The sequence below is a fragment of the Miscanthus floridulus genome, chromosome 17 (assembly GCF_019320115.1).
Source record: "Miscanthus floridulus cultivar M001 chromosome 17, ASM1932011v1, whole genome shotgun sequence".
NCBI lineage: Eukaryota > Viridiplantae > Streptophyta > Magnoliopsida > Poales > Poaceae > Miscanthus > Miscanthus floridulus.
The window spans coordinates 22,274,723-22,298,281 of NC_089596.1; the positions used below are offsets into that span (position 1 = coordinate 22,274,723).

Below are 23,559 nucleotides of genomic sequence, written 5' to 3' on the forward strand. Positions count from 1 at the left end.
CACTTTAATGCCATAACGTCTAAGATGGTCTTTATTGTCCACCATTTGAAAATGTCATAACTTTAAGGTTGTCATTTGTGTATGTTGTAGGATTGGGATGCTTTACACTGATCCATGAGGGTGTCCATGAGAGTCAAAAAAATTTATGCCATTATGATGTCTAAGCTTACCAATCAGACGGAGACGAACTTGATTGTTAAAATATTTTCAACACTGCTTTCATATACTCCCTCTATCCCAAAATAGAATCCATTCTCGCTTCCCGAGAAGTTAACTTTTTTTAACTTCGACCAATTATATATAAAAGAATATTAATATTTATAATACATAATTGGTATCATTACATAGACCATTGAATATATTTTTTATAATAAACTTATTTGGAGATATAAATGTTGCACGTATTTTTTACAAATCTAGTCAAAGTTGAGAAAGTTTGACCTGCACGTATCCCATAACGACTTATATTTTGGGACAGAGGAAGTATATGCTAATGTGAGTAGTCAACTGGAAGTCGTGATGAACACAACAATACTTTCATATTATATGCTAATGCTAATGGGAGCACAAAGAAACGTAGGAGAATGGACCTATATACTAATGGTGGGAATATTCGTTTAGGAAATTGCAGAAGCTTCACCAGTCTCACCATGTATAACCTGCATGCATGATTATTGTTTTTCTTCCATGCATGTGGCCTCAGATAATCGATTTGTTTCCTTCAAAGCAGGCGGTGATCGAAGGGATGGCAGTTTTTTTTTCTATCGCGCGGGGTATCGCACGGCCGGAAGGGATGAGCGACAAAAAAAAAGTCACACAAAAAAATAGTCTTATTTTTGTTCTTTTTAGTTGTAGAATATTAATATTTATAATACATAATTAGTATCATTACATAGACCATTGAATATATTTTCATAATAAACTTATTTGGAGATATAAATATTGCACGTATTTTTTACAAATCTAGCCAAAGTTGAGAAAGTTTGACCTGCACGTATCCCATAACGACTTATATTTTGGGGCAGAGGAAGTATATGCTAATGGGAGTAGTCAACTGAAAGTAGCGATGAACACAACAATACTTTTATATTATATGCTAATGGGAGCACGAAGAAACGTAGGGGAATGGATCTATATACTAAAGGTGGGAATATTTGTTTAGAAAATTGCAGAAGGTTCACCAGTCTCACCATGTATAACCTGTATGCATGATTATTGTTTTCCTTCCATGCATGTGACATCAGGTGATCGATTTGTTTCCTTCAAAGCAGACGACGATCGTAGAGATGACAGTTTCTTTTTTTATCGCACGGGGTATCGTACGGTCGGAAGGAAGAAGCGACTTAGAAAAACCACACAAAAAAAATAGTCTTACTTTTATTCTTTTTAGTTATAGGGGATTAGCGTTGCCATGCCTTCAATTTTCACCGGATCCTGGAAACCATGAAAAGTCGATCGAGTTGGTAATGCAATTCAGGCACGTGGACATCATTCAGGCCCCAACCCAAGAGGAACTCCCATTTGTTGAGGTAGCCAGCCAACGTGACGAGCTGGGAGTGGCGTCGACGGCGGTCGGCGGTGAGAATCGGGCATAGAGTGGCGGAGCGGGGCAATAGCTGCAGTGAGAACGCCAGCGAAGAAGCGGAGAGACCGGGGAACGTGGTTCTTGGGCTCATTTATCTGTCGGAGGCCCAAACGGGACTAGCCAAAGCCCAAGCTGTCCTCTCAAAAGAGAAAAACGAAGCAAAGCAAAGCCCAACCCGTCAACGAGCAGAGGAGAGAGGGGACGCAAAGAGGCGAGGAAAGAGAGAGAAAGTTCTCGAGCTCGACGAGCGCCGCGCGAGGAGAGAGAAGGGAGATGAGCGGCGAGGCGTCGGCCGTGGGCGGCGGCGGAGGAGGCGAGGGAGAGGCGAACGGCATCCCGCCGAACGTCACCATCTACATCAACAACCTCAACGAGAAGATCAAGATCGAAGGTCTCCTCCTCCCCCTCCCTCCCTCCCCTCCTTCGCTAAACCCTAGGGATTTTTCTCGATTTCTTCCTTAGTTTTTGCGCCTCCGTCGGGAAACTTGCTTCTTAGGGGGTCGATTTTGGTGCCGTGCCCTAGGCGCTGGGCAATGGAGTTCTCTCTGGCGTTTCTCGTGGGTGTGGTGTGGGCTGGTGTTGGTCCATGGACCATGTATGTGTGAGTGTATTGTGCCCTGCCAGTCTGTGCTGTGTGATGGCCATGGAGTGCTTCAGGTATTTGCATGGACTAGAAGCGTTTGCTGTTGCTGCCTTTGGGGTGCGGATTGGGGGTGGTTACTCTCGGAATTGTGCTAGATATAAGTGAGGTTGTGCTTAGTTTGCTACTGAAGATTTGGGCTGAGGCGTCTATATCATGCACTTTTTTTTTATACTTCCAGCTGCAATTGAAATAACTGTTTGAAATTAGAACCTGAAGAAGACTTGTACTCATGTTGGTGTTTATGTTCGTCCTTTATTTTACCTGATGATTTTGTTATAGCTAATAGTAATTTGCTTAAATCCTTGCAGAACTTAAGAAGTCCCTAACCGCCGTTTTTTCCCAGTTTGGGAAGATTCTTGATGTTATCGCTTTCAAGACTTTGAAGCATAAAGGCCAAGCTTGGGTTGTCTTCGAAGATGTCGCATCAGCGACTGAGGCTCTGAAGAGGATGCAGGGCTTTCCCTTCTATGACAAAACTATGGTGAGTTTCATCGCTCAATACAACTGCACTGCTATATGCTGCTGTCTTTGGCCTAATGGGCAGGTTTATTGGGTTTTGTGAAATACATGTTGAGGAAGAACATGTATTGTTCTCCTTTCTGTCATTCTTTTATGGCTTCAGGAAACCAGCAAAAGCTTATCGGCATTCTTAAAGTCACCTTTATGTTGTATTCACCATGCCAGTTTTAAGACCTCTGACTAATAAATTAGTTTGTTAGGGTTACATGCTGTAGGTACATTAAAGCTTCTTTTGAGATGATTCTAAACTAAATCAAACTAGGCCATGTTTTCAAGCATTCAACTCATTATGGTCTGCAAGTGTATTTTTGTCTGCATAGCTGCATTGCATTTAGGCTCCAGCAAACTGTGCCACCGACTTACTGTTTTATTTTCTATTGCTTTACTCCTGAAACCTTTATTGTTTTAATTCAGAGAATTCAATATGCCAAGACCAAGTCGGATATTGTAGCAAAGGCCGATGGCACCTTTGTACCTCGAGAAAGAAGAAAGAGGGTTGATGAAAAACGTAAGATGCTGGCTGACACACCCTTCTTTTACATTTCTTGTTTAAGTGATGTAATGGTGTATCCTTATGTGTCAATGCTTTAGCTCTTCTATACTAACTTGATGTTCACCACTTACTTTTACATGGAGACAATATAAGTTTAGGTTAATTTAATCCATCACATATTAACAGTTCAATACTTCCCAGTGTACTTCATAAGACCGATTGACATGTCTTCTAAAAGTGGCTAAATATGAGTCACAAGAATTATAATGCATCCTTCATGGTTTCTCTTTGTTGCTGGAGAAATGATATGTCATGCAGTGTTACAATACTCAGAATTAATCAATTAACTGGGGTATCAACATGTTTTTGTGGTCCACACTGAATATGAAGCTTTATTCAATATTTATGTAATGGTAACTGGCAACCATTCTCAAGCTTTGTAACAGGAAACTATTGTGAATGCATATTTTTAAACCAAGATCAGCATTTCCCTATTACTAGAAATATAATTCTGGATTATGGATTGGCTATTTTTCTTTGTGACAAATGCATTTTGTGTGGTCCAACATACGCTTTCGTTTCTTATATTAGGATGTGATGAATACTAAATTGAATAAAACTTATAGAAGTATTTGGGTCAATGAGGAGGCTCTCACCCAACCAGAAAATTAGTTATCTGTTCTATGCACTACACAAACTCTGAAGAAAGAATTGTGACTTTTTAGGAAGAACTCATGCTAGTTGAAGCTATGGGCTTATGGAAACTTTGCTCACATTCTTTTCTTTTTTTTTCTTTTCTTTTCTTTCTTTTTCTTTTTTGTCTTTTTGGAATACAAGCATCATTAATTTGCCTGTTCTTGAATATTGCAGCTGAAAAGAAGCAGAAGCGCGAGCACCACCATGATGCTAGTCAAATTGGCATGGGTGTAAATGCTTACCCTGGTGTTTATGGGGCTCCACAGGTGAGTTATATTTCTGCTTCATTGCATTTTTTTTCTTTTTCATGCATAATGCTGTGCATGTGGCATGTAAGAGTAGGCCCTTTGTCTTTCTCTTTATGATGAGTTGAAGGCTTGTGTTCTGAGCCCTGGCCCTCTATTGCATATTGCTTGAGCACAGGCACCAAGATCCACCCATCTTAGTTCCTCATAATTTTATAATTCTTTATGGCAAGTAAACTTTCCATGGCTGTTCATGATCCAGTTTCTGATTGCATAATCATTTTAGTGGAAGACTTTCGATGTGAAGTATTGAACATTGTTCTAGCATGCAATATAGCTTGGGTTTTAAGCATGATGGTGTCATTGCTTGTGTTTTAGTGTTATGATGTGAAAGCTCCATAGTTGGTGCGGTTAGCTGCTTTAACATTTGACTGTGTGCTTCCATCACTTGATAATTGATATGGATGTCCTCAACTTACATTACCTGACTTGTTTTTCTGTACCAGCTCACCCAGATACCTATAGCTGGAGGACAGAGGGTCATGATGCCAGAGATTATCGTACCAAACAATATCCTGTTCGTCCAAAACCTGCCACACGAGACGACACCCATGATGCTCCAGATGCTCTTCTGCCAGTACCCTGGCTTCAAGGAGGTTCGGATGGTCGAGGCGAAGCCGGGGATTGCTTTCGTTGAGTATGGAGACGAGGGGCAGGCCACTGCTGCCATGAACAACCTTCAAAGCTTCAAGATTACAAAAGAAAACCAGATGGTCATCACATACGCGAAGAAGTAACGAGCTCCCAAGCTGTGTTGACCGGATCTGTGAAATGTTGTATTCCGAGTTCTTGCACAACTGGTAGATTTCCTTATGTTTGGTAGACAGCATCCTGAACGACCTGTTACTTGTACCCGCTTAACAGCAGCTACGTGCACTTCAGGAACGGAGATGAAATGCAAACTGTTATTTCTATTTTTTCGCTTGCTCATGTATTCACACCTAGCAACTGCTCAACTGCTCCACTAATTGGGTATTTGTTTGGAGAAGGTTTTGTTCGATCTGTTCCAGGCACATGATACAATACAAATGGAGTAAAGATAGAAAGGAACTTGCGAACATGGCGATCGTACAGAGTAAGCATAGGAACCCGTTACCATTCTATGTCGTTGTACAACGGCAGCGACTGATTTTCCTCTACGGCAGAGATTAGGGGGCAAGGAAAAATACACAATCAAACATCGATAATTGTTCGTGGCTTCCGACCTTTAGAAACCAACAAAAGGCGATTCCTAACCATGGCGTGTCAGATCCTAAAAACATGAACACAGGTTTATAGGGCAGACATTTGGTCATTACAAGGTAAACTGCAGAATCACACTCCTCACACCCTTTCAAGCTCGGTGATGTGCTTGCCCAGCTGCTCCTTCAGTTCTTTTCGCCACCCTTCAATCAACTTCTTGTGCTTGGCAATAAGCTCGGACTTGGTCTTCAGTTCTTCCTCCATTGTTGTAATCTCCTGTTCATTGCAAAACCAAACATGTCAACAAGATGAGAGATATTGGTTGGGTGGGTATCCTAATTAAGGAGGTGTTTGGATCTGATGACTAAAATTTAGGAGGTGTCACATGAGGGTGTCGCATGGGGTGTTTGGATATTAATAAAAAAAACAAATTACAGAATCCGTCAGTACTCCACGAGACAAATTTATTAAGCCTAAGTAATCCGTCATTAGCACATGTTTACTGTAGCACTACATTGTCAAATCATGGACTAATTAGGCTTAAAAGATTCGTCTCGCAAATTAGTCGCAAGTTGTGCAATTAATTTCGTAATTAGTCTATATTTAATACTCTATGCATGTGTCCAAACATCCGATGGGTCAGCGACTAAAGTTTAGGAGGAGAAACCAAACACCCCCTAAGACAGGCAACTATGCACGTGTGATTCTCTCAACTACTACCAACGCATTTTTACAGAACCGATTGCATGAAAAAATCATGTGCACAGAAGGTGTATGAATGTACTTGAAAATTCCACTGGGAACATTGTTTTAAGTGAGGATTCAGGCAGGCTATCAGTTCTTTCAATAATAAAGACTACAATTTCGAGTTAACAGATATCCTATTCAGTACACAAGTTAATCAGAATATATATTCCAATTTCCATTACATTCAATGTCGAATTTTGCTGGGTTACACAGTTATCTCTGTATAGCAAAAGAGGTGATGCGAGAATAGGATCAAGGAGTCTTTGTAATAAAGCTTATACTGAATGTAACAAACTGCCTGTAGCAAGTAGCAATAGGTGAAATTTAGAGTGACCTATTCCTAAGGACAGCGCCAACCACAAAAGATTATTTGGGCTGATCGAAACATGTGAGAGGTGAATACTCCTACCAATGAAAACTTGTAGCAATGCTCCGTAACCAGTCCCCACTTCAATTTAACCACCCTCCTTAATGCACTCTTATAACTATAAGAAGTTGAAATGAAATATACCTTCCGAAGCATCTCTTCTGCAGTTGGCTGATCCTCACGCTGCAGGCTGATGAAATAAGACTGGAGCTTCTTGGCAGCCTCCATGAAATCCCTAGCGTGCCTCTCAACATCAACTGTTCAATTCAGTAGAAACCGCAACACTTAAATATCCTGTTTGGCAGGAATGAATGACAAAATGTAATTTAACTTCTCTAATAACCATTGTGCACTATTTAAGTCGGTATCTAAAAAAAATGTGATTATCTTGGTACTCCCTGATTTGCAATGTGATCTGAGCAATGTGATCTGAACAGTTGATACAAGATTAGTTCTCCTCAGTCTCAGGACCTAATCAACCAATCACTATACAATTGCCCGGGCACAAGGAAGATGCAAAATCTTCCTCTAGAAAGAGCAAGATCCCCTTATCCATCTCGTATTCTCGTAGGCAACAAATCGACGAACACCTGGCGCGCGACGGCGCCGTGGACCGAACGAACACCACGAGGATTGGCCGGTGCCGCAACAGTGCGGATCAAAGTCGAGAGGAGGAGAGGGAAGAAGCGATGGGGGTCGGCGGTCCGTACTCTGGTGGGAGGACTGGAGGGAGCGGTCGACGGCCTGGAGCTCGCGCGCGGGGAGGCACGGCAGCAGCGCGGCCTCCAGCGCCGCCACGCACGCCAGCATGTCCTCGCGCCCGCCCGCTGCGGGAGCCTGCTGTGCCGGCGGCGGGGGCGGCGTCTGCGCCGGCGACTGCGACGGCGTCGGGTCCGCCATGCCGGAGAGGGAGAGGGAGAGGGAGAGAGGCCGAGAGAGATTTGCTTGGGCCTCCTTCGCTTTTGACAGGGAAAGTGCCGTTGGTTTGACAGCTAGGATTGATTTACATATTACCTCCCTCTTTTCCTCGCTGAATTTCTTAAACTTTTAAAACCATTCGTTTTACCTCCTAATCGGTTATAAGTGGTTTTCAGAGGCAATTTTGTTTTTTCTTTTTTATTTATTTTGACTGAAATTTTGAAAAAATCATAATAAATCACAGAAAATTTATAAAATAGAAAATTCAATTTTGTTGGACTCCACATGAGTAGATCTACACATTAAATATATAATATGGTATGCTTTAGTATAAATTTTTTGCTGTACCTTTAGATATATGTTTTTCTATAATTAATTCATAGCTGCAGTTTCTATAGTCTAATTGTGGTGAATTTTTTATGGTGGACTAATTATTATATGCTTAAACTGTAGTAAAAATTTCGTACTCATTAGATCATATATATAACTTAGTTATAGATTTATTTAGGTGTATATGCATGGGACTCCATAACAAAAATGTTCTTGAACACTCTAAGGGCACGAGGAATAGACACTGCGTTCTTGGCGGGAAAGCTCAAATAATGAAGATATCATAGCGAGAAGATGGTATGTGAAACATTGTTTTTCATATATTAATCTAATAAGTTGGTATGCCTATGTGTTATACCATGACAAAAATAGCACATCATCTTCATCCAAGAAAAAGCCATTCTAAATTAACCTTTAAAGGGGCGAAATGAGCCTAGATCAGCTGGATGGGTTTCTTGTGATGGAACCTGCCTACTCGGGTTTAAGTCATCGACTTGATATGGGTGTTCGCATTTTTCTGGATTTATTCTAGAATTTAATGGCACTATTCTTTCAGTGGTAGACGACATACTCGTCAACAGCGAGGCGTCTGTGATGACTTTTTCAATTTTGAGATTTGCCGGTCCAACTCAGTTCTTCGGAGGTGCTCATAGGGATAGGACGTTGTGTGTGCGTTCATAGGGGTGAGTGTGCGCTCGTGTATATGAGCGTCTGCGCTGTAACTGAGTTAGATATCACTATCAGGCTATAACAGTGTGATTGACGACTATCGGTCTATACCATTAGGTCGTGATTGGAACGGCTTCTGCACCTAACAAATCAGAGAAGCTAAGAAGCACAAGAAGTCACACTTAAGTGGCTTTACTCTTTTAGTAAAAGAATAGCTTCTCATTTCTGCAGATTCTCTTACAAAGCAGTTTTATTAGGGCACTTGACTCATAAGCCAATTCTAAGTTTTTTTTTCATATTTTAATAAAAGAGAGATAAAAACTAGCTCTTGACCAAAAGCTAAGCTTATATACATATTCTAAGATCATGTGAGAGTATCAAACGAGTCTAATCATATTATGAGCTAGCACAATTCGAGAGGTCGGCTTGGAGCTACAAACGTTCGATCTGGCAAAGCCGTCGTCACCATGAAGACCAAAATGGACTTCAACGGGCTAAGACCAAACTAATTTATATTAGTAAAACGGACCATAAATTTCCATTTCCATAGAACCATCAAGGCCCACATGTGCCAGCCCAATAGCCCACTAACTCAAAACCCTAGCAGCAGCCCCCGACTTCCTCTCCCCCACACTATAAAAGTCTTCCGTTTCGCCGCCGCCACCATCCTTCCCGAGCAGGAGGCGGACAAGGTAAGCAGCAGCCGCAGGAACCCTTAGCGCCGCCGCATCCGCAGCCATGGTGAGCACCCGTTCCGTTCCCCGCAGCCCTTTCCAGAGGATTTCTACGCTGTTTCCTGACGCTGATGTCGAGCGCGCTGTGTCGTAGGGTATCGACCTCGTCGCCGGCGGGAGGAACAAGAAGACCAAGCGCACGGCGCCCAAGTCCGACGATGTCTACCTCAAGCTCCTCGTCAAGGTACGCCTCGTGCAGTGGTTTTCTAGCTTTCCCGAGCGAGGCGGGGATGTTGGCTTCGGTAGATCTGCCCGTGGTCGCGTTGTTTTTGGTTCTGAAAATGCCTGTGATTTGTAGTTTCTTACTGTTATAAGAGCAATAGCATCAATTTCGTGAGGACTTGCTTGTTTCGCTGATGTAGTAATCCTGTAGGCTTCACCGTCATGACGAGACTTTAGAAGATAAAATAATTTGTTTCTGTTCATTTCTGTTTCATAATAGGTAGATGTACAGTATTCTTTTTGGGTATCTGCTTGCCCTTATCAAGAAGTGTCATGTCGTTCTAGGTTTTTTATGAATGCCGTGATTTTGATTTGTGTTATGCTGGGGTGCAGCTCTACCGTTTCTTGGTCAGGAGGACCAAGAGCAACTTCAACGCTGTCATCCTCAAGAGGCTCTTTATGAGCAAAACCAACCGCCCACCAATCTCCCTGCGCCGCCTTGTCAAGTTCATGGAAGGAAAGGTATGCAGTTGACAGCCACTCGAGAATAGTCTGTTATTCCAAAATGTAATGTAAAACGTGCTTGTCTCTTTTTGTGTGCATGCTATGTCTTTGTTAAATTGGTGTTATCTGTGTTAATAATAGTGGATGAAAAAAACTAGGTGGTTTGCTTAGTTTCATACATTGGGTATAATGACCATGAATATGGTGCTTAAATAATATCTCCTATGTTAACAGGAGGAGAAGAACATTGCTGTGATTGTTGGTACAGTCACAGATGACAAGAGGATCCAAGAGGTTCCAGCAATGAAGGTTACTGCCCTGAGGTTCACCGAGACAGCAAGGGCCAGGATTGTCAATGCTGGTGGGGAGTGCCTCACATTTGACCAGCTTGCTCTCCGTGCTCCACTTGGCGAGAACACGGTATATTTTGTTTTCATTGTTGGAAAGTTTGTCTATTTGATCTGCATTCTTTAAATGGTTCAAGTTGAGTGAACATTAGTCTGCATGTTTTAAGCCATAGTAACTTTCAACAGATTTAAGCCTTATGGCCCTAACAATCATGAAGTGTCATGTAAGTTAACCATGCTAATAAGCTCTGATGGATTGGCAGGATTCTTTTTAAGATTACTTGCAATAGCAAGGATTGCAACTGTGTTTTAAGCTATTTCAATTGGTTGTTTGGTCCTATTTTCTGGTTCCCAGTGATGACATATATTAACCATGCTAATGCTGATATCCTTTGACGATTATAACAATGTGCTGAGGGAGCTTTCTATTAAAATTTATTTGACTCTCCTAGAACATTGAATTCTTCATACTTGTAATATTCTTAACTTTTTTTACCTGATAGTTGTATTTTTAGCATAATTATGTAATCTTGAATGATTTTTGCGATGATGATAATCTTTCTACCCAGCTCATTATGAGACTTCCCTCTGTGGGCTGTCATGATATGTGCTTTTCCATTGCATCTGAGCTCATTCAAGAATTCTATGTTGAGTTATTTGGTATTATTTTTCTTGTCAAGCTGTCATATTTTACTTGTCCATGTAGTTGGCACAGTAAAAAGCGAGATACTTTTGCAATGATGATAGGATTTCTAATCCCAGCTCGATGAGACTTCCCTTTGTGGGTTGTCTGGGATCAAAAAAATTCCTTTCTATCTGAGCATGCATTTGGTTTTGTTTTGTTCCTTGTTTTTTTTTAAAAAAGGGTTGTGTCTGCTTATAATTTTGAATGACATTTGCAATGATGATACTCTTTTTACCCAGCTCATTATGAGACTTCCCTCTGTGGGTTGTCATGATATGTGCTTTTCCTTTGTATCTGAGCTCATTCAAGAATTTTATCGAGTCCTTTGGCGTTTACTATTTTCTTTCTTATCAAGCTGTGCGATTTTACCCATCTATTTAGTCATTTGTACAACGGGCATAGCCTGATTTGTTCTGCAATGATGATAAGATACTCTAATCCCAGCTCGATGAGACTTCCCTTTGTGGGTTGTCTGGGATCATAATGTTTTCTAGTATCTGAGCAAGCTTATGCAGTCGTTATTTAAGCAGCATATGCATAAAAATGAATAATAGTTGAGACTTTAGGAAGGTAGTTGTCGTTATTCATTGTGAAATAAACCACATCCTGCATTATTTTTAGGCTTCCTTTACTTGACTATGAACTAATGTTCTGGCTATGTGTGCCACATACTGCAGGTCCTCTTGAGGGGCCCCAAGAATGCCCGTGAGGCAGTGAGGCACTTTGGCAAGGCTCCTGGCGTGCCGCATAGCCACACCAAGCCATATGTGCGCTCCAAGGGAAGGAAGTTCGAGAAGGCTCGTGGCAGGAGAAACAGCCGTGGATTCAAGGTTTAAAAAAGTTGTGGTCCTTGTGCGTGTTGCCATCAGCATAGTGCAACCGTTCTGTTTGATCAATCGACAGTAATTAGTAATCACTTTCTACCGAGAGTAGTAGCACAATTTGTTGCCCTGGTTTGAATTTTGAAAGATATTTGAAGGATTTCGTGCCTTATCTACTGGTGGTTACTGTTTGAGCAAGAAGCCAATGTTATGTTGTACCTCTTATCAGAGCCTTGCCTGTTGTATCTTATGTTCTGTGATTGGAACTGTGCTGTGGGATCAGTTCTGTGACCTTGACGCTTGAGGTCGTACTTGATTTGGGATGGTATTGTGATTTGGGGGATGGTATTGTGATTTGGGACGATTGCTGAGTTCACGTTCCATTTATCATTTTTGTGAAAGCTCTCTGCTAGCAATCGTCCCCGCGTTCCATATCTGCTGGATGTAGCCTAGCCTACTGCATCAGCTAGAGAAGGTTGGCTTTGGGCCTTTTGGGATCAGACAAGGAAAATTGCTTACTCAATCTCTTAGCTAAAATACACGCTTCTTCCATCATCTCTTGTTTTGAGAGCTAAAATTCACACTTCTTCCGAAGTGAAATCACTTCTTACATCATCTCTTCCTCCAAAATGAATTCATGTCATAAAATCATTTGTCGCACCAGCCATTAGCATTTCATTATGGTCCAGACCAATATTCTCTTCTTCCAAAATGAGTTCATGTCATAAAATCATTTGTCACACCAGCCATTAGCATTTCATTATGGTTCAGACCAATATTTTCATGTTCTAATTAGAAGTATCCATTAGCATTTCATTGTGGTTGAGACCAATGTTTTCATGTTCTAACTAGAAGTAAACATTAGCATTTCATTGTGGTTCACTTGTTTGCCTCATGTACAGATCAGCTTCTTTCTGCTTCTCTCTACCAAGACTATACTACACTAGAGAACCCCTAAATCACCTGATCACCTCTAACAAACACAAGTCAACTTAAATTCTTAAAACACCACACCGCTCTCCTTGCCCTGTTAATTCCCTAGAGGCGAGCCACTATGTTGGACTCGCCCGATCGCACTAGCAGCTGCAGTATTTCAGAAGCAGGCTTAGCAAGAGCGCGACAGCTCCGGAAAAAAGGGGAGAGCAATCTCTAACACATACACACGACATCCTTAACCCCGCAATTACAACTTCAAATCATGATCACAAAATCAGGCTCGTGGCCCGCCTCCCATTGGATGAGGTTGCCTCCAGGTTCTCGTCATATCATCGACTGGTAACGATGCGGAAGAATTGCCATGTCGCCATTGATTATTGATGATGCATCTGGATCTGCAGTTCCTTGTTTTCGCTGGACAGGAGGCACGATTCTCCGGAGATTTGCATTTGGTTTATCAGATAGTCCTAGCTTCACAAAGAATGTTGCGGTACAGCCCTTCCCTACGCCTTCGCTTTCAAGCCAGATGTTCCCTTGCATAAGGGAAACAAATCTGAAGGCAACAGAGAGAGCATATATATACTATATTAGCGTTGGAAATCAAATGTTTTCAAGGGGAAATGGATTTGGAAAAGGAAGAACTTTACTAGTATACCTTCTGGAAAGGGCCAGACCCAATCCGTTGCCATTATGCAATTTGTTTGTACCATTTTGCGGGTGTTCAAATTTTGTGAAGGTGTGAGGCATATCTTGCGGGCTAATTCCACAGCTGGTGTCTTTTACCTGCAGCATTATTTGGCATCAGATTTTCTGTAGATTGTACAAAGTATAAGCAGCAGATCAATGTTGTGGCATGCTTGACCAATGGAATTCCTGCAGACTTGCGGATAATAACCTTTTGAAACGAAGACAATGACCTAAACTCATGTGGAAAATCTCTGATAAATTTAGGTCTTCCTTTCTAAATAGAACTGTTCATCTAGATGAACGGCCAGTTTCTCCTCAAATATGAAAATTATAGTATGGTTGCTTAAGCATACCTAGAACTATAATGCAATATCAAAGACTACCAATCAACACCAAATACCCTCCTTTTTTAATTCAAGGTACCGCGTTGCACATTATGGATAATAGATGGCTAATTTATATGCCTGGGAACACAACTAACAAGGTTGTAATATAGGCATTCGACCACTGCAGTATTGCACTAGCTATCTGGGCATGACAAACAGCAGTTAGAAATCTACTGGCCATTACTTCAACCTATGAACACACACATTGATAGTCAGCTCAGGAAAATTATAGTATGGTTGCTTAAACATACCTAGAACTATAATGTAATATCAAGGACTACCAATCAACTCCAAATACCCTCCTTTTTTAATTCAAGGTACCGCGTTGCACATTATGGATAATAGATGGCTAATTTATATGCCTGGGAACACAACTAACAAGGTTATGATATAGGCATTCGACCACTGCAGTATTGCACTAGCTATCTGGGCATGACAAACAGCAGTTAGAAATCTACTGTCCATTACTTCAACCTATGAAAACACACATTGATAGGCAGCTCAGTATACTAAGAAGATTAAGAATTAAACCAACGTAGTAAATGTTCATCAACTAACCTGCACAGCCAAGTAAAAAGACCCATCGGAGAGAACTGGATGGAAGTCAGGAGCATATGGGTCCCTCAGAGAATCTGGCATAGCAATAGATGCTGAAATTGAAATGTGACCCTCCTTAGTAAACTTAACGGAGTTCCCAGCAACATTTAGTATTATCTGCATCAACCTCTTTCGATCACCAATTGCACAGGTGGGCAATTCTGGAGCTAAATGAACCATTACCGATAGCCTTTTGAATGCAGCTACTGGCTTAATTAAATCAACCACCTACAAGATGAATGAGTTAAGTTAAACCAATTTCCCTTGTGGATAACATAATAGTAAAGCATAAAAGTGCAGAAAGGGCACTTACATCTGTAAAGGTGGCATGTAGATTAAAAGGAGCAATTTCTAGCTCAAGGCTGCCATCCCCAAGCTTGGAGATATCTAAAACATCATTTGCAAGAGTTTCTAGAAGATCGCTACTCTTTAGTATAGTCTCAATCATCACGCGCTGTTCCGCAGTAAGTTTTGTTTCTAACAGGAGTGATGATAAAGAAATGATTGCTCGCATAGGAGTCCGCATTTCATGATTCATGACAGCAAGAAAATCATTCCGAGCACATATAGCCATTTCTGCCTCTCGGCGTGCTGCGTCCAGAGCAATATTCTGCTCCATTAGCAGATCACGGGCTCGCATGGACTCTTCCAAAATGGCAGCATGGGATAGCGCAACTGCCACCTAAATGAGAAATGGGCTCATTTAGCTATGATATTTATAATGAATTAAGGATATAAGACAGCGCAAGCAGTGCAAAATACTTCATGGAAAGCCTCATCTATATGCTATGTGATGACAGACAAGCTCAGCATCAGCAAGAATTGCTTATTGTAAATGCAGAGAGAGGACATGCTTCCATTGTAAGGGTGGTCATTTTTCTTAATGTGTGGTGTTGTAAGTTGCTTCTTCACTATTAGTACATGCCTGGCAAATTTCTTTTATATAGCTTTTCCAAAAAAAAAAGAGAGAACATGCACACAAACAAAATGAGAAAAAAATGATCATTCATTTCCAGAAGGCCCACCAAGGTAAATACTTGTAAAACAAATAAGAGACATATTACATCCCCAAATAGAGTTAATCATCTTAACACAGTTTATGACAGCAGTTAGCTGATTATGCCAGAAATACTCTTTAATAACAATAAAAGGTGTGTTTAAAGCAAGTTAGCAACTGAAGTCCTACACGATTCAGACTCGACTGCAAACTGAAAAGTGCTGAAAGGCTATTAAAGAGCAGCTAGGAATATAAAAAAAAATGAAGGGCAGGCCTGGTGCAGTGGTGAGAGCTGTCTCACTGAGTCACCAGGTCATGGGTTCGAAGCAGCCTCTCCGCAGATTTTGCGGGGGGAAGGCTTGCCTCGGTTTTTCCCTTCCCTAGACCCCACTCATGTGGAAGGCTCCGGCACTGGGTCTGCCCCCCCCCCCCCCCCCCCCCCCCCCCCTTTTTTGGGAATATAAAAAATGTTCTAAGAAATATCTAATTAAGAAACAAAATAAATAATTTTAAAAATTTTGGCACGAAGCTAAAATGATTCAAGAGGTAGACTTTTAAACTCCAATCCATTTCCTTTCCACAGAGGGCGAACCAGAATTAAGATCCAATCCTTCTACTGATGTTCTCTTACTGTGGATTTTTGTTTCTTTAGACCTTATGGCTTATAGTGGTAAGGGGCACTAGTACTAATGCAAGAGTGTACTAGACAATCATACCAGATATAAATGGAATGCATACATGAAGATAAAAATAGAATTGATAACTACCTGATCAGCAACAACTTCAACAAGCTCCAGCTCATGGGGTCGCCATTTTCGTGCGCTGTCTGGAGGAAGCATCAAAACCATCACTGCAAAGGCTTTCGCAGATAGCTCAGGCCAATCATTTATTTGGAAATTTGTAAGCTGCAGGAGCGGAACACGGACAGCAACGACCTCTGGTGGGACATACTTGCTTTTCTGAGTCTTTACTGAAGCTAATGGGGAAGTATATGGTATTCTCTCAGCACGATTACTATTAAAAATGGTAGCTACAATCGGAAGATTGATAGGAACAACTGATCCGAGCGGAGCACTGCTATGGAGCGCATGTGAGAGCTGAAGGGTTGTTCCAGAGCGGGACGGCATCCACACGGCACATTCTGCTAAACCAAGAGTTCTCCCCATTTCAACAAGTGTAGTTCTCAGAATGGTATGCCTGTCAAGCGTGCTTCTTATCTCGTGCGTGAGCATGTGCACATGTCTTCCCGTCTCCTCTTGTGTCTTTATTATCCCCATCTCCCTATCAAGCTCCTCAGCCTTCGCTTTCAGGAACCTCTCCCTCAATTTCACACTCAACAAATCAGGGATTATATGAACAAGCATCAGAGCTGTTAAGCATGACACAAATGCTGTCGCCACTTTTGCCACTGTCAACACCACAGCTATGGTCTTGGTATGTGTAGTGAAAGTCCACATGTTTATCAGGTGGGTTGCCCCACAGAGAACGATGAACGCACCAAACTGTATGAGCACCCATTGGTACGGGAAGAAAGCTGACTTCTGAACAAAGTAAATCAGCTCCAAAGGGATTGAGAAGTATGCAAGTGCGATAAAGAAGTCAGATATGTACTGGTACTTCATTAGCAGATCATCGGCCTGCCAAAGTGGCTCAATACAATCGCATCCGTCCATCCGTAAAGAGTTAAAGCAGTAATCGAGATACTGCAGTTCTTGAAACAAGCAACCTCCAAAATGCAACCTGCGAGAACATAGCACCACATATACTCAGATTTACTACTTAACTTCTCTGAAACTGGGGACAATGGCTTGAAGTGAAATTACCGAAGGCTTACAAAAAAAAAAGCTTAATAACCTGTAAGAAGACCAGACGGGACTACGCGTTGGAGCAGCCCGAGCCGAGCTCGAGCTCGAGCTCGAGTTCGTGCAGGGAGAAGGAATCCGGTCCAAGAACAGAGTGGAATGCAAGAAAGGTGGCAACTTTTACCCCTCCAATCGAAAGAAAACCTCCTCCTCAGGCGCACAAGAGACAGCAGCGGAATCAAGAACCGCTAGGTGCCAGAAACCACCAAAAAAACGCGTGCTTTCGCCCGCAAATCGAGGCAAGACCCCGGGCGTTGACTTGAACCAACGGCCGAGCTCTGCTACAGGCCTACAGCAGCAGCTGCGATTCGAGGGAGCGAGTTTGGGAACTCCGGGTTGGATCGGCGTGGAGCAGCGGAGGAGGAAGAAGATGAGAAAGCGTGGTGGCTGCAAGTCAAGTGACTAGGAAAAAAAGGGCGTCCTTTTGGTGATGGTGGGATGTGAAAGCCCGGACGAGAAACTCCGCCGCTAATTGGAAGCAAGGGACTGCTAATTACACGCTGCTGTCTTTTGTTTTGAGATGTGATCATATAAAATACTACAAGCGACACGGGGATTCCATTTTGCTCTATTCCAAGTTGCGGTTATATACGTTGAACACTGACCTGCCTTGATAATAATATACTCCTACTTATGAATTCCTTCGCATGTGTTAGCTGTTTAGGTGTGGTTAATTGTGTATTTGTGTTATGCTATTGTTGGCAACTACCATAGGCATTTTTTCCAGAAAAAAATGCTTTCGTTAAGTATTTACTCTATTCATTACAAATTATAAGTTATTTTTGTTTTTTCTAGTTATATAGCTTTTGTTATATGTACCTAAATATATGTCTTGTCAAAATACATAATCAATACATGTGTCTAAAAAAAGCTAAAACGATATATAATTAAGAACAAAATGAGTAGTGACCACAAATGTAAGTATTTATAGGTTTTTCATAATAAAAAACCAAGGGGGAAGAAATGGCTTCGATGCCCCTCAATAACCTCAAAGAATATAGTGATCCAATTAACATACTACCTCCATTCTATAATAAGAGTTATTTTAGCCTTCTATAGTTGTCTAAAATTATTTGTATTTTTTCAATATATCTCTGTCTCTATCTCTCTACTTCTTGTTTTCTATGTACTCCTCATTAATTATCGTGTAGTTGAAACAGCAAATAATATGAGAAGGAGGGAGTACGCCTGTTTAGATTGTTGATACCGAATTGCCAATGGTACATTAATTTATAATGAAAAGGTGGGATGGATAAGATATACTTATTATTGACAAAATTTGGAGAACAAAAATGCTTAAGTTTATAGACGGCGGTGACATTACTTTTACTTATATCTTTAAGCTACAAAAGCGTTCTTGTACATAATTTATTTGTAACATTTTGCTTTTGATCTCTTTTTTCATCATTCTACACTTTCTAAATCTTTTTCCAAAACTATTGAAAACTCGTACATAAATCTTGTTATATGGCTAAGAGCCTTCTTTAAGGATTTCTGTTTTCACGAAGGGTATGGAAATGGAGCCCATTGCTATTGCTATATATATATACACGATTCCAGAATTTCAACGGTGGCTTAGAGTCTAATGACTGCAAATCTATAATACACACTCTAGAAGAACTTCATACCGGTTTATTTAGCTACATGATGTAGACTCTAAATTTTGGACAACTGCTTTATTTTTAATTTGCATCTCCAGCCTTACCGGTGAAGATACCATCTGCCGTAGGTAATAAATAATTAAGGAATAAATTGTTTTTTTAGTGGGTTGATTAGGGCAATCCTTGGTGACAGCGACAGGGGGGACTGGATGCATTGCACCTGCTTAATGTATGGGAGATGATGAGAGATCTGACATTTGAGAAGGAGAAAATTGGCTCAGTACCATTAAAAGATTGGATCTTTAGAAAAAATATCATTAAAAGATTCAACTATAGAAAAATATCATTGAAAGCTTTCTCCGTCGTAGGCTTCTAGCACATCTGTTAACTCAACGTTAACTCCTATTGAAAGGTTCATTTGAGCAGCCTTTCACACCCGATTCATTTTAGCAAACATGTAAAAAAAAGCAAATACTGAGTAGCCCTCTAGACCTGACTCCAGCATATATGTTGTTGCCTTGCCTAAACCCACAGGATATAACACTCATCAAGGTAGAAATTTCAGCATGATTTCTTTAGAAGTTCTAGCAAGATTTGTTCAGAAATTACACACATATATATAAGACCACAATTCACACACTACAGCATGGTTTCTCTAGAAATTTCTCACAGAAATTTCAGCATGGTTTCTCTAAAAGTTTCAGCAAGGTTTGTCTAGAAATTACACACATATATATAAGACCACAGTTCACACACTACAGTACTAATATAGCTAATTCATCTACTCAATGATGAGCCTCCGATTGATTCCACTAGGTGAGATTGCAGCCATCCTTCTAGTTGTTACACCTGGGCTAGTCGGAGAAATGGATGACATCCTTCTAGTTGTTACACCCGGGCTTGAATGAGGCATTGGAGAGGGTTCAGCAGCTGCTTTAGATGTCCTAGCATCAGTTGTGCAGGCTCCAACAGATTCAGAGTTGTTTATCCTACATTTGAAAATTTGGATTGGTAAAACTACTTTTTGAGCACATAAAAGAAACAAAATATTATATTACCTTTGTTTTTCCCTTTTTTTGGACGAGGCGGTGGAAGTTCTTGTTCTAATTCAGCTTGAGTAGCATTACAACCCTTCTCTATATGTCCAAATTGAAAACACCTTTTGCATTGGTATGGTCCTCTTTTTCCTGGCTCTCCTCTAGCCTTTACTCTTTGTTTCCTTGGTCTACTAGCAGCCCTTTGTAGTGGTGGAGGAATCATTTCAAAACCAAGATTAACCTTTGGCCATTGAGACTTGTCATTCATAGGAGCGATTTGAAATTGGTAAGCCATCTTGAATCTCTCCATAGAATAGTAATCATGTACAAAGTCCTCAATGTTTAGTTGCCGCACTTTCCCAAATAAGTATATAGCATGAGTGCATGGTTTTCCAGACACCTCCCATTGCCCACAGGCACATTCTTTTTTCGAAAGGTCAACTGCATACTTCCAAGTTTTTCCTTCCTTCGTTGTTCCTAAAATTTCAGCTGACATTGGACCACTTTTGTTGATATCATATTGTAGCCCTCGACTCTTCATGTTCAGCTCATGTATCACACTAGGGAGGATGTGCCCTTGAAGTCTGTCGGCTATCTCTTGCCTTGTGTAGATTTTCTCCATGATCTTCTCTCTGATCTTATCCATCAGATCAACAACTGGAAGGTCTTTATAATCCTTAATCCAATTATTGAAACATTCAGATATGTTATTGTTAACATAATCAACTTTGCATTCTTTGGAGAATTTAGATCTACTCCATATCAGCTTGTGATGGTTGTCTAAAAAGGTAATTGCTTTAGGACATTCAGTTCTAATTTTCTCCAACAATGCATCATGCCTTCGAGCTGTACATGCCCATGCAAGAGGCCACATGTATTTCAACACCTCACCTCTGAATTTCTTCCTAAAATTAGCCATTAGGTGCCTAAAGCACTCACGGTGCTCTGCATCACCTTTGAAGACTTTGTTGACACCATATGCTAATCCTTTGCACGCATCAGTATGGATTGTCAACCCAGGTGGAGTACCAATTGCTTTCTTCAGGTTTGCCATGAACCATGCCCAGTTGGCATTTGTTTCCTTATAAAAATCACATACGCAACTGGATACATCCAGTTGTGTCCATCAATTGCAGTTGCTGCAGCCAATTGTCCATTATATTTTCCAGTCAGGTGAGTAGAATCGACATCAAGATATGGCCGACACCCTGATAAAAAACCATCAACACATGCTCTAATGCACACAAACATCCTTGAGAAATGTATTTTGCCTTTGATCTTCTTGCAATCAATCTCAACAATGCTACCCGGGCATGTGTTCTTCTAGAGCTGCTTTGAATCTCCATAACATTATGAAACTCTCCTCCCAAGTGCCATGAATATCATCCATTGCTGATTTTTTTCCAGACCACACTTTAAAATATGACAACTCAATATTGTAATGCTTTTTCAATCTTCTCTGTAACTTCTTTGCGCTAAGAGTGGGATCTTCTTCAATAATTTGTTTTGCTCTTTGAGATATCCAGGCTATAGAAGCTTGATGGCCTTTCACCGTTTCTGAACTAGGACATCCAATTTTAAGAGTTTGACCACCTGTAAATAAATTTGATTATAAGCTACAGCTTGCAAAAAAAGTACCATTGTACAACGAATATTTGATTATAAGCTACAGCTTGCAAAAAATGTATCATTGTACAACGAATATTTGATTATAAGCTATAAAGAAAGAATAATAACCATGAATGTGTCACCACCATGAAGTCTCTTTGCAAAAATTCTCCAATCGCAGTTTGCACCGGCACACCTTGCCATGTACCTCTTTTTGTCACTATGTTCAACCCTAATACCAAACTCATTTTTTATGGCATATGTCCTCAAGGTCATGATGAACTCGTCCTTGTCTCCAAATGTATCTCCTTCATTAATGATCGGATTCTCTTTGTCATATGTTGTGAAAGGTGCAGCATAATCATCTAGCATAGTAGCCTCATCATCATGAACACATTCAGAATCAAAGTCCAGAACAGGCCTTGCCCTCTTTCTTTTATGCACCTCTACTTCATTATTTTCTGTTGGTTGTGCATCATTAACTGCAGCATCAACTGGTTTTAAGTATCTCCACTCTTCATCTACTCCGGTTGGCTCATCCCCATCAGGGTCACACCCAACAGTCATGAAGTGCTCCTTCTCCTCCTCTTCAGGCATTGGTGGCCCTGCTATGGTTTCTCCATATTGTAGTATTTCTGCCCTTCAAATCCCTCAAATTCCATCTTCTTCTCAACAACTGGCACTTCATTAGGCATGCCCTCACAATCCATATTCACTGCAGGAGGCATCTCATCCCCCTCCACACGATTGCCCACTATCATCATAAATTTCACCAATTGAGATGCCCTTAGCAAGCTGTGAAGCTGACCATCTGAAATTAATTTATCTGTCCAATGCATCCCTTTTACAACCCAGAAATTTGCATGCTGGTTGCTGTCCCATGTAAAGTGCGAAGCAATATCCTTCTCTAGATTAATGACTGAATATTTCTCTGAATCAACAACCCAACTTACATCTTTGCCCCTATTGCAGACCTTTTTACCATGTACAATACTAAAGTATGAGTTCACTGTGACCTCTACTCTACAAGCATTCTTTGGATCAATCCTATGATATGCAGCCCGAAACACATGGAACAGAGGGAAAACAGTAAGGCCCAATTTCACAAAAATAAATCAGGTCCTCATTCAGTACGTTCAGATAGCTATGTCCACCCTAAAAAAACCCAGCAAAATAGATACAAATTAGAAGAATGTAGAATGTGTCCAAGGAGATTACCCTTCTGGAATTTCAGTAGCATCCATCTTCAATCAAATCCCTAATCCCTTGTCACAACACTACAAAATCCCCAATACCTAGGGTTCAGACCATGAGAAGAGGACAAAAAGAATGGAGAACAAGAAAAGTAGGGAAGAAGAGGGGCTCACCATGGAGGATAGGCCTGTGAAGTCACTACCACTGCTGTCGTCGCCGAGGGGAGGAGCGCTGTCGCCGAGGGGAAGACCGCCGCTGCGAGAGAAAGAGCGCCGCTCGAGGTCACGCTCAGGTCCGAGACCTTCTTAGGCTGCGTGCGTTTATGTTGTTGTCTCCGTTCTTTTTTTATTTTTCCCTTCAGCTAACGTGCAGTAAATGGGGATGGTAAAAGATATAACGGAGAAACCTTTCAATGGTACTTTTCTGCAGTTGAATCTTTCGGTGGTAGTTTTCTAAAGATTGGATCTTTTAATGGTACTGAGCTAATTTTCCCCTACGCCCGTGTGTGTGATGTCTACCGTCTACGTGGCTGCAACCATCCTTTTTCATGCCGGAAGGTAAGGCCACGAGCTCTAGCTTCTCTGATATATTTACTGTTCATATACTACTTACATGAACTTTTTTTTATTTCTTCTCTCTCCTTCTCTCACCAAGGCTTTACCTGCTCCCACTGGCTCTGTGAGAGAAGAAGATAGGAGAGATAAAAAGAGCTTCTATGAACAGTGCATGAACAACGAATACGTCAGAGAAGCTGGAGCCGGTGGAAGCTCCACCAAACGGAACCTAAATATACTCCGCGTCACTGAATCTAAGGGCCGTGCAGCCAACAATTTTTGTTTGGTGCGTGTGGGTCCCTACTCGTAAGTGACACAAGCATGAGGACGCTCTCAAAATCAGAAGAGGAAGGAAGCGGGCAGTAGTGGCAGTAGGATTGGCTTAAAAAGGGA

The 23,559-nt window shown here is 41.1% G+C and overlaps 4 protein-coding genes, 1 non-coding gene and 1 pseudogene across 6 annotated transcripts; 3 read left to right on the forward strand and 3 right to left on the reverse strand.

Annotated features, from left to right (window-relative positions):
- The first annotated feature begins 1,717 nt into the window (after positions 1 to 1,717).
- LOC136516683 (U1 small nuclear ribonucleoprotein A-like) lies at positions 1,718 to 5,237 on the forward strand. The gene is made up of 5 exons (XM_066510153.1): positions 1,718 to 1,976; positions 2,537 to 2,709; positions 3,162 to 3,255; positions 4,111 to 4,202; positions 4,688 to 5,237. The coding sequence occupies exons 1-5, from the start codon at positions 1,859 to 1,861 to the stop codon at positions 4,976 to 4,978; spliced, it is 768 nt and encodes a 255-aa protein (XP_066366250.1). The 5' UTR covers positions 1,718 to 1,858; the 3' UTR covers positions 4,979 to 5,237.
- Positions 5,238 to 5,389: 152 nt separating this feature from the next.
- Positions 5,390 to 7,523, reverse strand: LOC136516684 (mediator of RNA polymerase II transcription subunit 28-like). The gene is made up of 3 exons (XM_066510154.1): positions 7,248 to 7,523; positions 6,682 to 6,794; positions 5,390 to 5,699 (listed from the first exon to the last, which is right to left on the reverse strand). The coding sequence occupies exons 1-3, from the start codon at positions 7,435 to 7,437 to the stop codon at positions 5,565 to 5,567; spliced, it is 438 nt and encodes a 145-aa protein (XP_066366251.1). The 5' UTR covers positions 7,438 to 7,523; the 3' UTR covers positions 5,390 to 5,564.
- Positions 7,524 to 9,055: 1,532 nt separating this feature from the next.
- LOC136517219 (large ribosomal subunit protein eL18x-like) lies at positions 9,056 to 11,930 on the forward strand. Its single transcript, XM_066510750.1, has 5 exons — positions 9,056 to 9,195; positions 9,283 to 9,372; positions 9,744 to 9,872; positions 10,089 to 10,274; positions 11,564 to 11,930. The coding sequence occupies exons 1-5, from the start codon at positions 9,193 to 9,195 to the stop codon at positions 11,720 to 11,722; spliced, it is 567 nt and encodes a 188-aa protein (XP_066366847.1). The 5' UTR covers positions 9,056 to 9,192; the 3' UTR covers positions 11,723 to 11,930.
- Positions 10,549 to 10,624, forward strand: LOC136519297 (small nucleolar RNA snoR53Y). The gene has a single exon (XR_010774847.1). It is a non-coding gene; the product is annotated as a small nucleolar RNA snoR53Y (small nucleolar RNA).
- A 617-nt stretch (positions 11,931 to 12,547) lies between the features above and the next one.
- Positions 12,548 to 17,671, reverse strand: LOC136516735 (probable ethylene response sensor 2). 2 transcript variants are annotated; one of them, XM_066510218.1, is made up of 7 exons: positions 17,230 to 17,671; positions 17,165 to 17,191; positions 16,078 to 17,050; positions 14,627 to 14,995; positions 14,275 to 14,541; positions 13,299 to 13,426; positions 12,548 to 13,196 (listed from the first exon to the last, which is right to left on the reverse strand). In XM_066510218.1, the coding sequence occupies exons 3-7, from the start codon at positions 16,981 to 16,983 to the stop codon at positions 12,968 to 12,970; spliced, it is 1,899 nt and encodes a 632-aa protein (XP_066366315.1). In that variant the 5' UTR covers positions 16,984 to 17,050; positions 17,165 to 17,191; positions 17,230 to 17,671; the 3' UTR covers positions 12,548 to 12,967. The 2 variants fall into 2 exon arrangements, with proteins under 2 accessions (XP_066366315.1, XP_066366314.1); XM_066510217.1 differs by having other exon boundaries at positions 17,165 to 17,670.
- Positions 17,672 to 19,554: 1,883 nt separating this feature from the next.
- LOC136515402 (uncharacterized) lies at positions 19,555 to 22,662 on the reverse strand (annotated as a pseudogene).
- Positions 22,663 to 23,559: the final 897 nt, after the last annotated feature.

Coding starts and splice junctions, on each gene's coding strand:
- LOC136517219 (XM_066510750.1), top strand. Junction 9,373..9,743: donor ACCTCAAGCTCCTCGTCAAG/GTACGCCTCGTG, acceptor GCTGGGGTGCAG/CTCTACCGTTTCTTGGTCAG. Junction 9,873..10,088: donor TCAAGTTCATGGAAGGAAAG/GTATGCAGTTGA, acceptor CTATGTTAACAG/GAGGAGAAGAACATTGCTGT.
- LOC136516684 (XM_066510154.1), bottom strand. CDS start 7,437: ATGGCGGACCCGACGCCGTCGCAGTCGCCGGCGCAGACGCCGCCCCCG. Junction 6,795..7,247: donor CCTCCAGTCCTCCCACCAGA/GTACGGACCGCC, acceptor TGAATTGAACAG/TTGATGTTGAGAGGCACGCT. Junction 5,700..6,681: donor CAGAAGAGATGCTTCGGAAG/GTATATTTCATT, acceptor TGCAATGAACAG/GAGATTACAACAATGGAGGA.
- LOC136516683 (XM_066510153.1), top strand. CDS start 1,859: ATGAGCGGCGAGGCGTCGGCCGTGGGCGGCGGCGGAGGAGGCGAGGGA. Junction 1,977..2,536: donor CGAGAAGATCAAGATCGAAG/GTCTCCTCCTCC, acceptor AAATCCTTGCAG/AACTTAAGAAGTCCCTAACC. Junction 4,203..4,687: donor GTGTTTATGGGGCTCCACAG/GTGAGTTATATT, acceptor TTTCTGTACCAG/CTCACCCAGATACCTATAGC.
- LOC136516735 (XM_066510218.1), bottom strand. CDS start 16,983: ATGGACGGATGCGATTGTATTGAGCCACTTTGGCAGGCCGATGATCTG. Junction 14,542..14,626: donor TACATGCCACCTTTACAGAT/GTAAGTGCCCTT, acceptor TTCATCTTGTAG/GTGGTTGATTTAATTAAGCC. Junction 13,197..13,298: donor GGTCTGGCCCTTTCCAGAAG/GTATACTAGTAA, acceptor TGTTGCCTTCAG/ATTTGTTTCCCTTATGCAAG.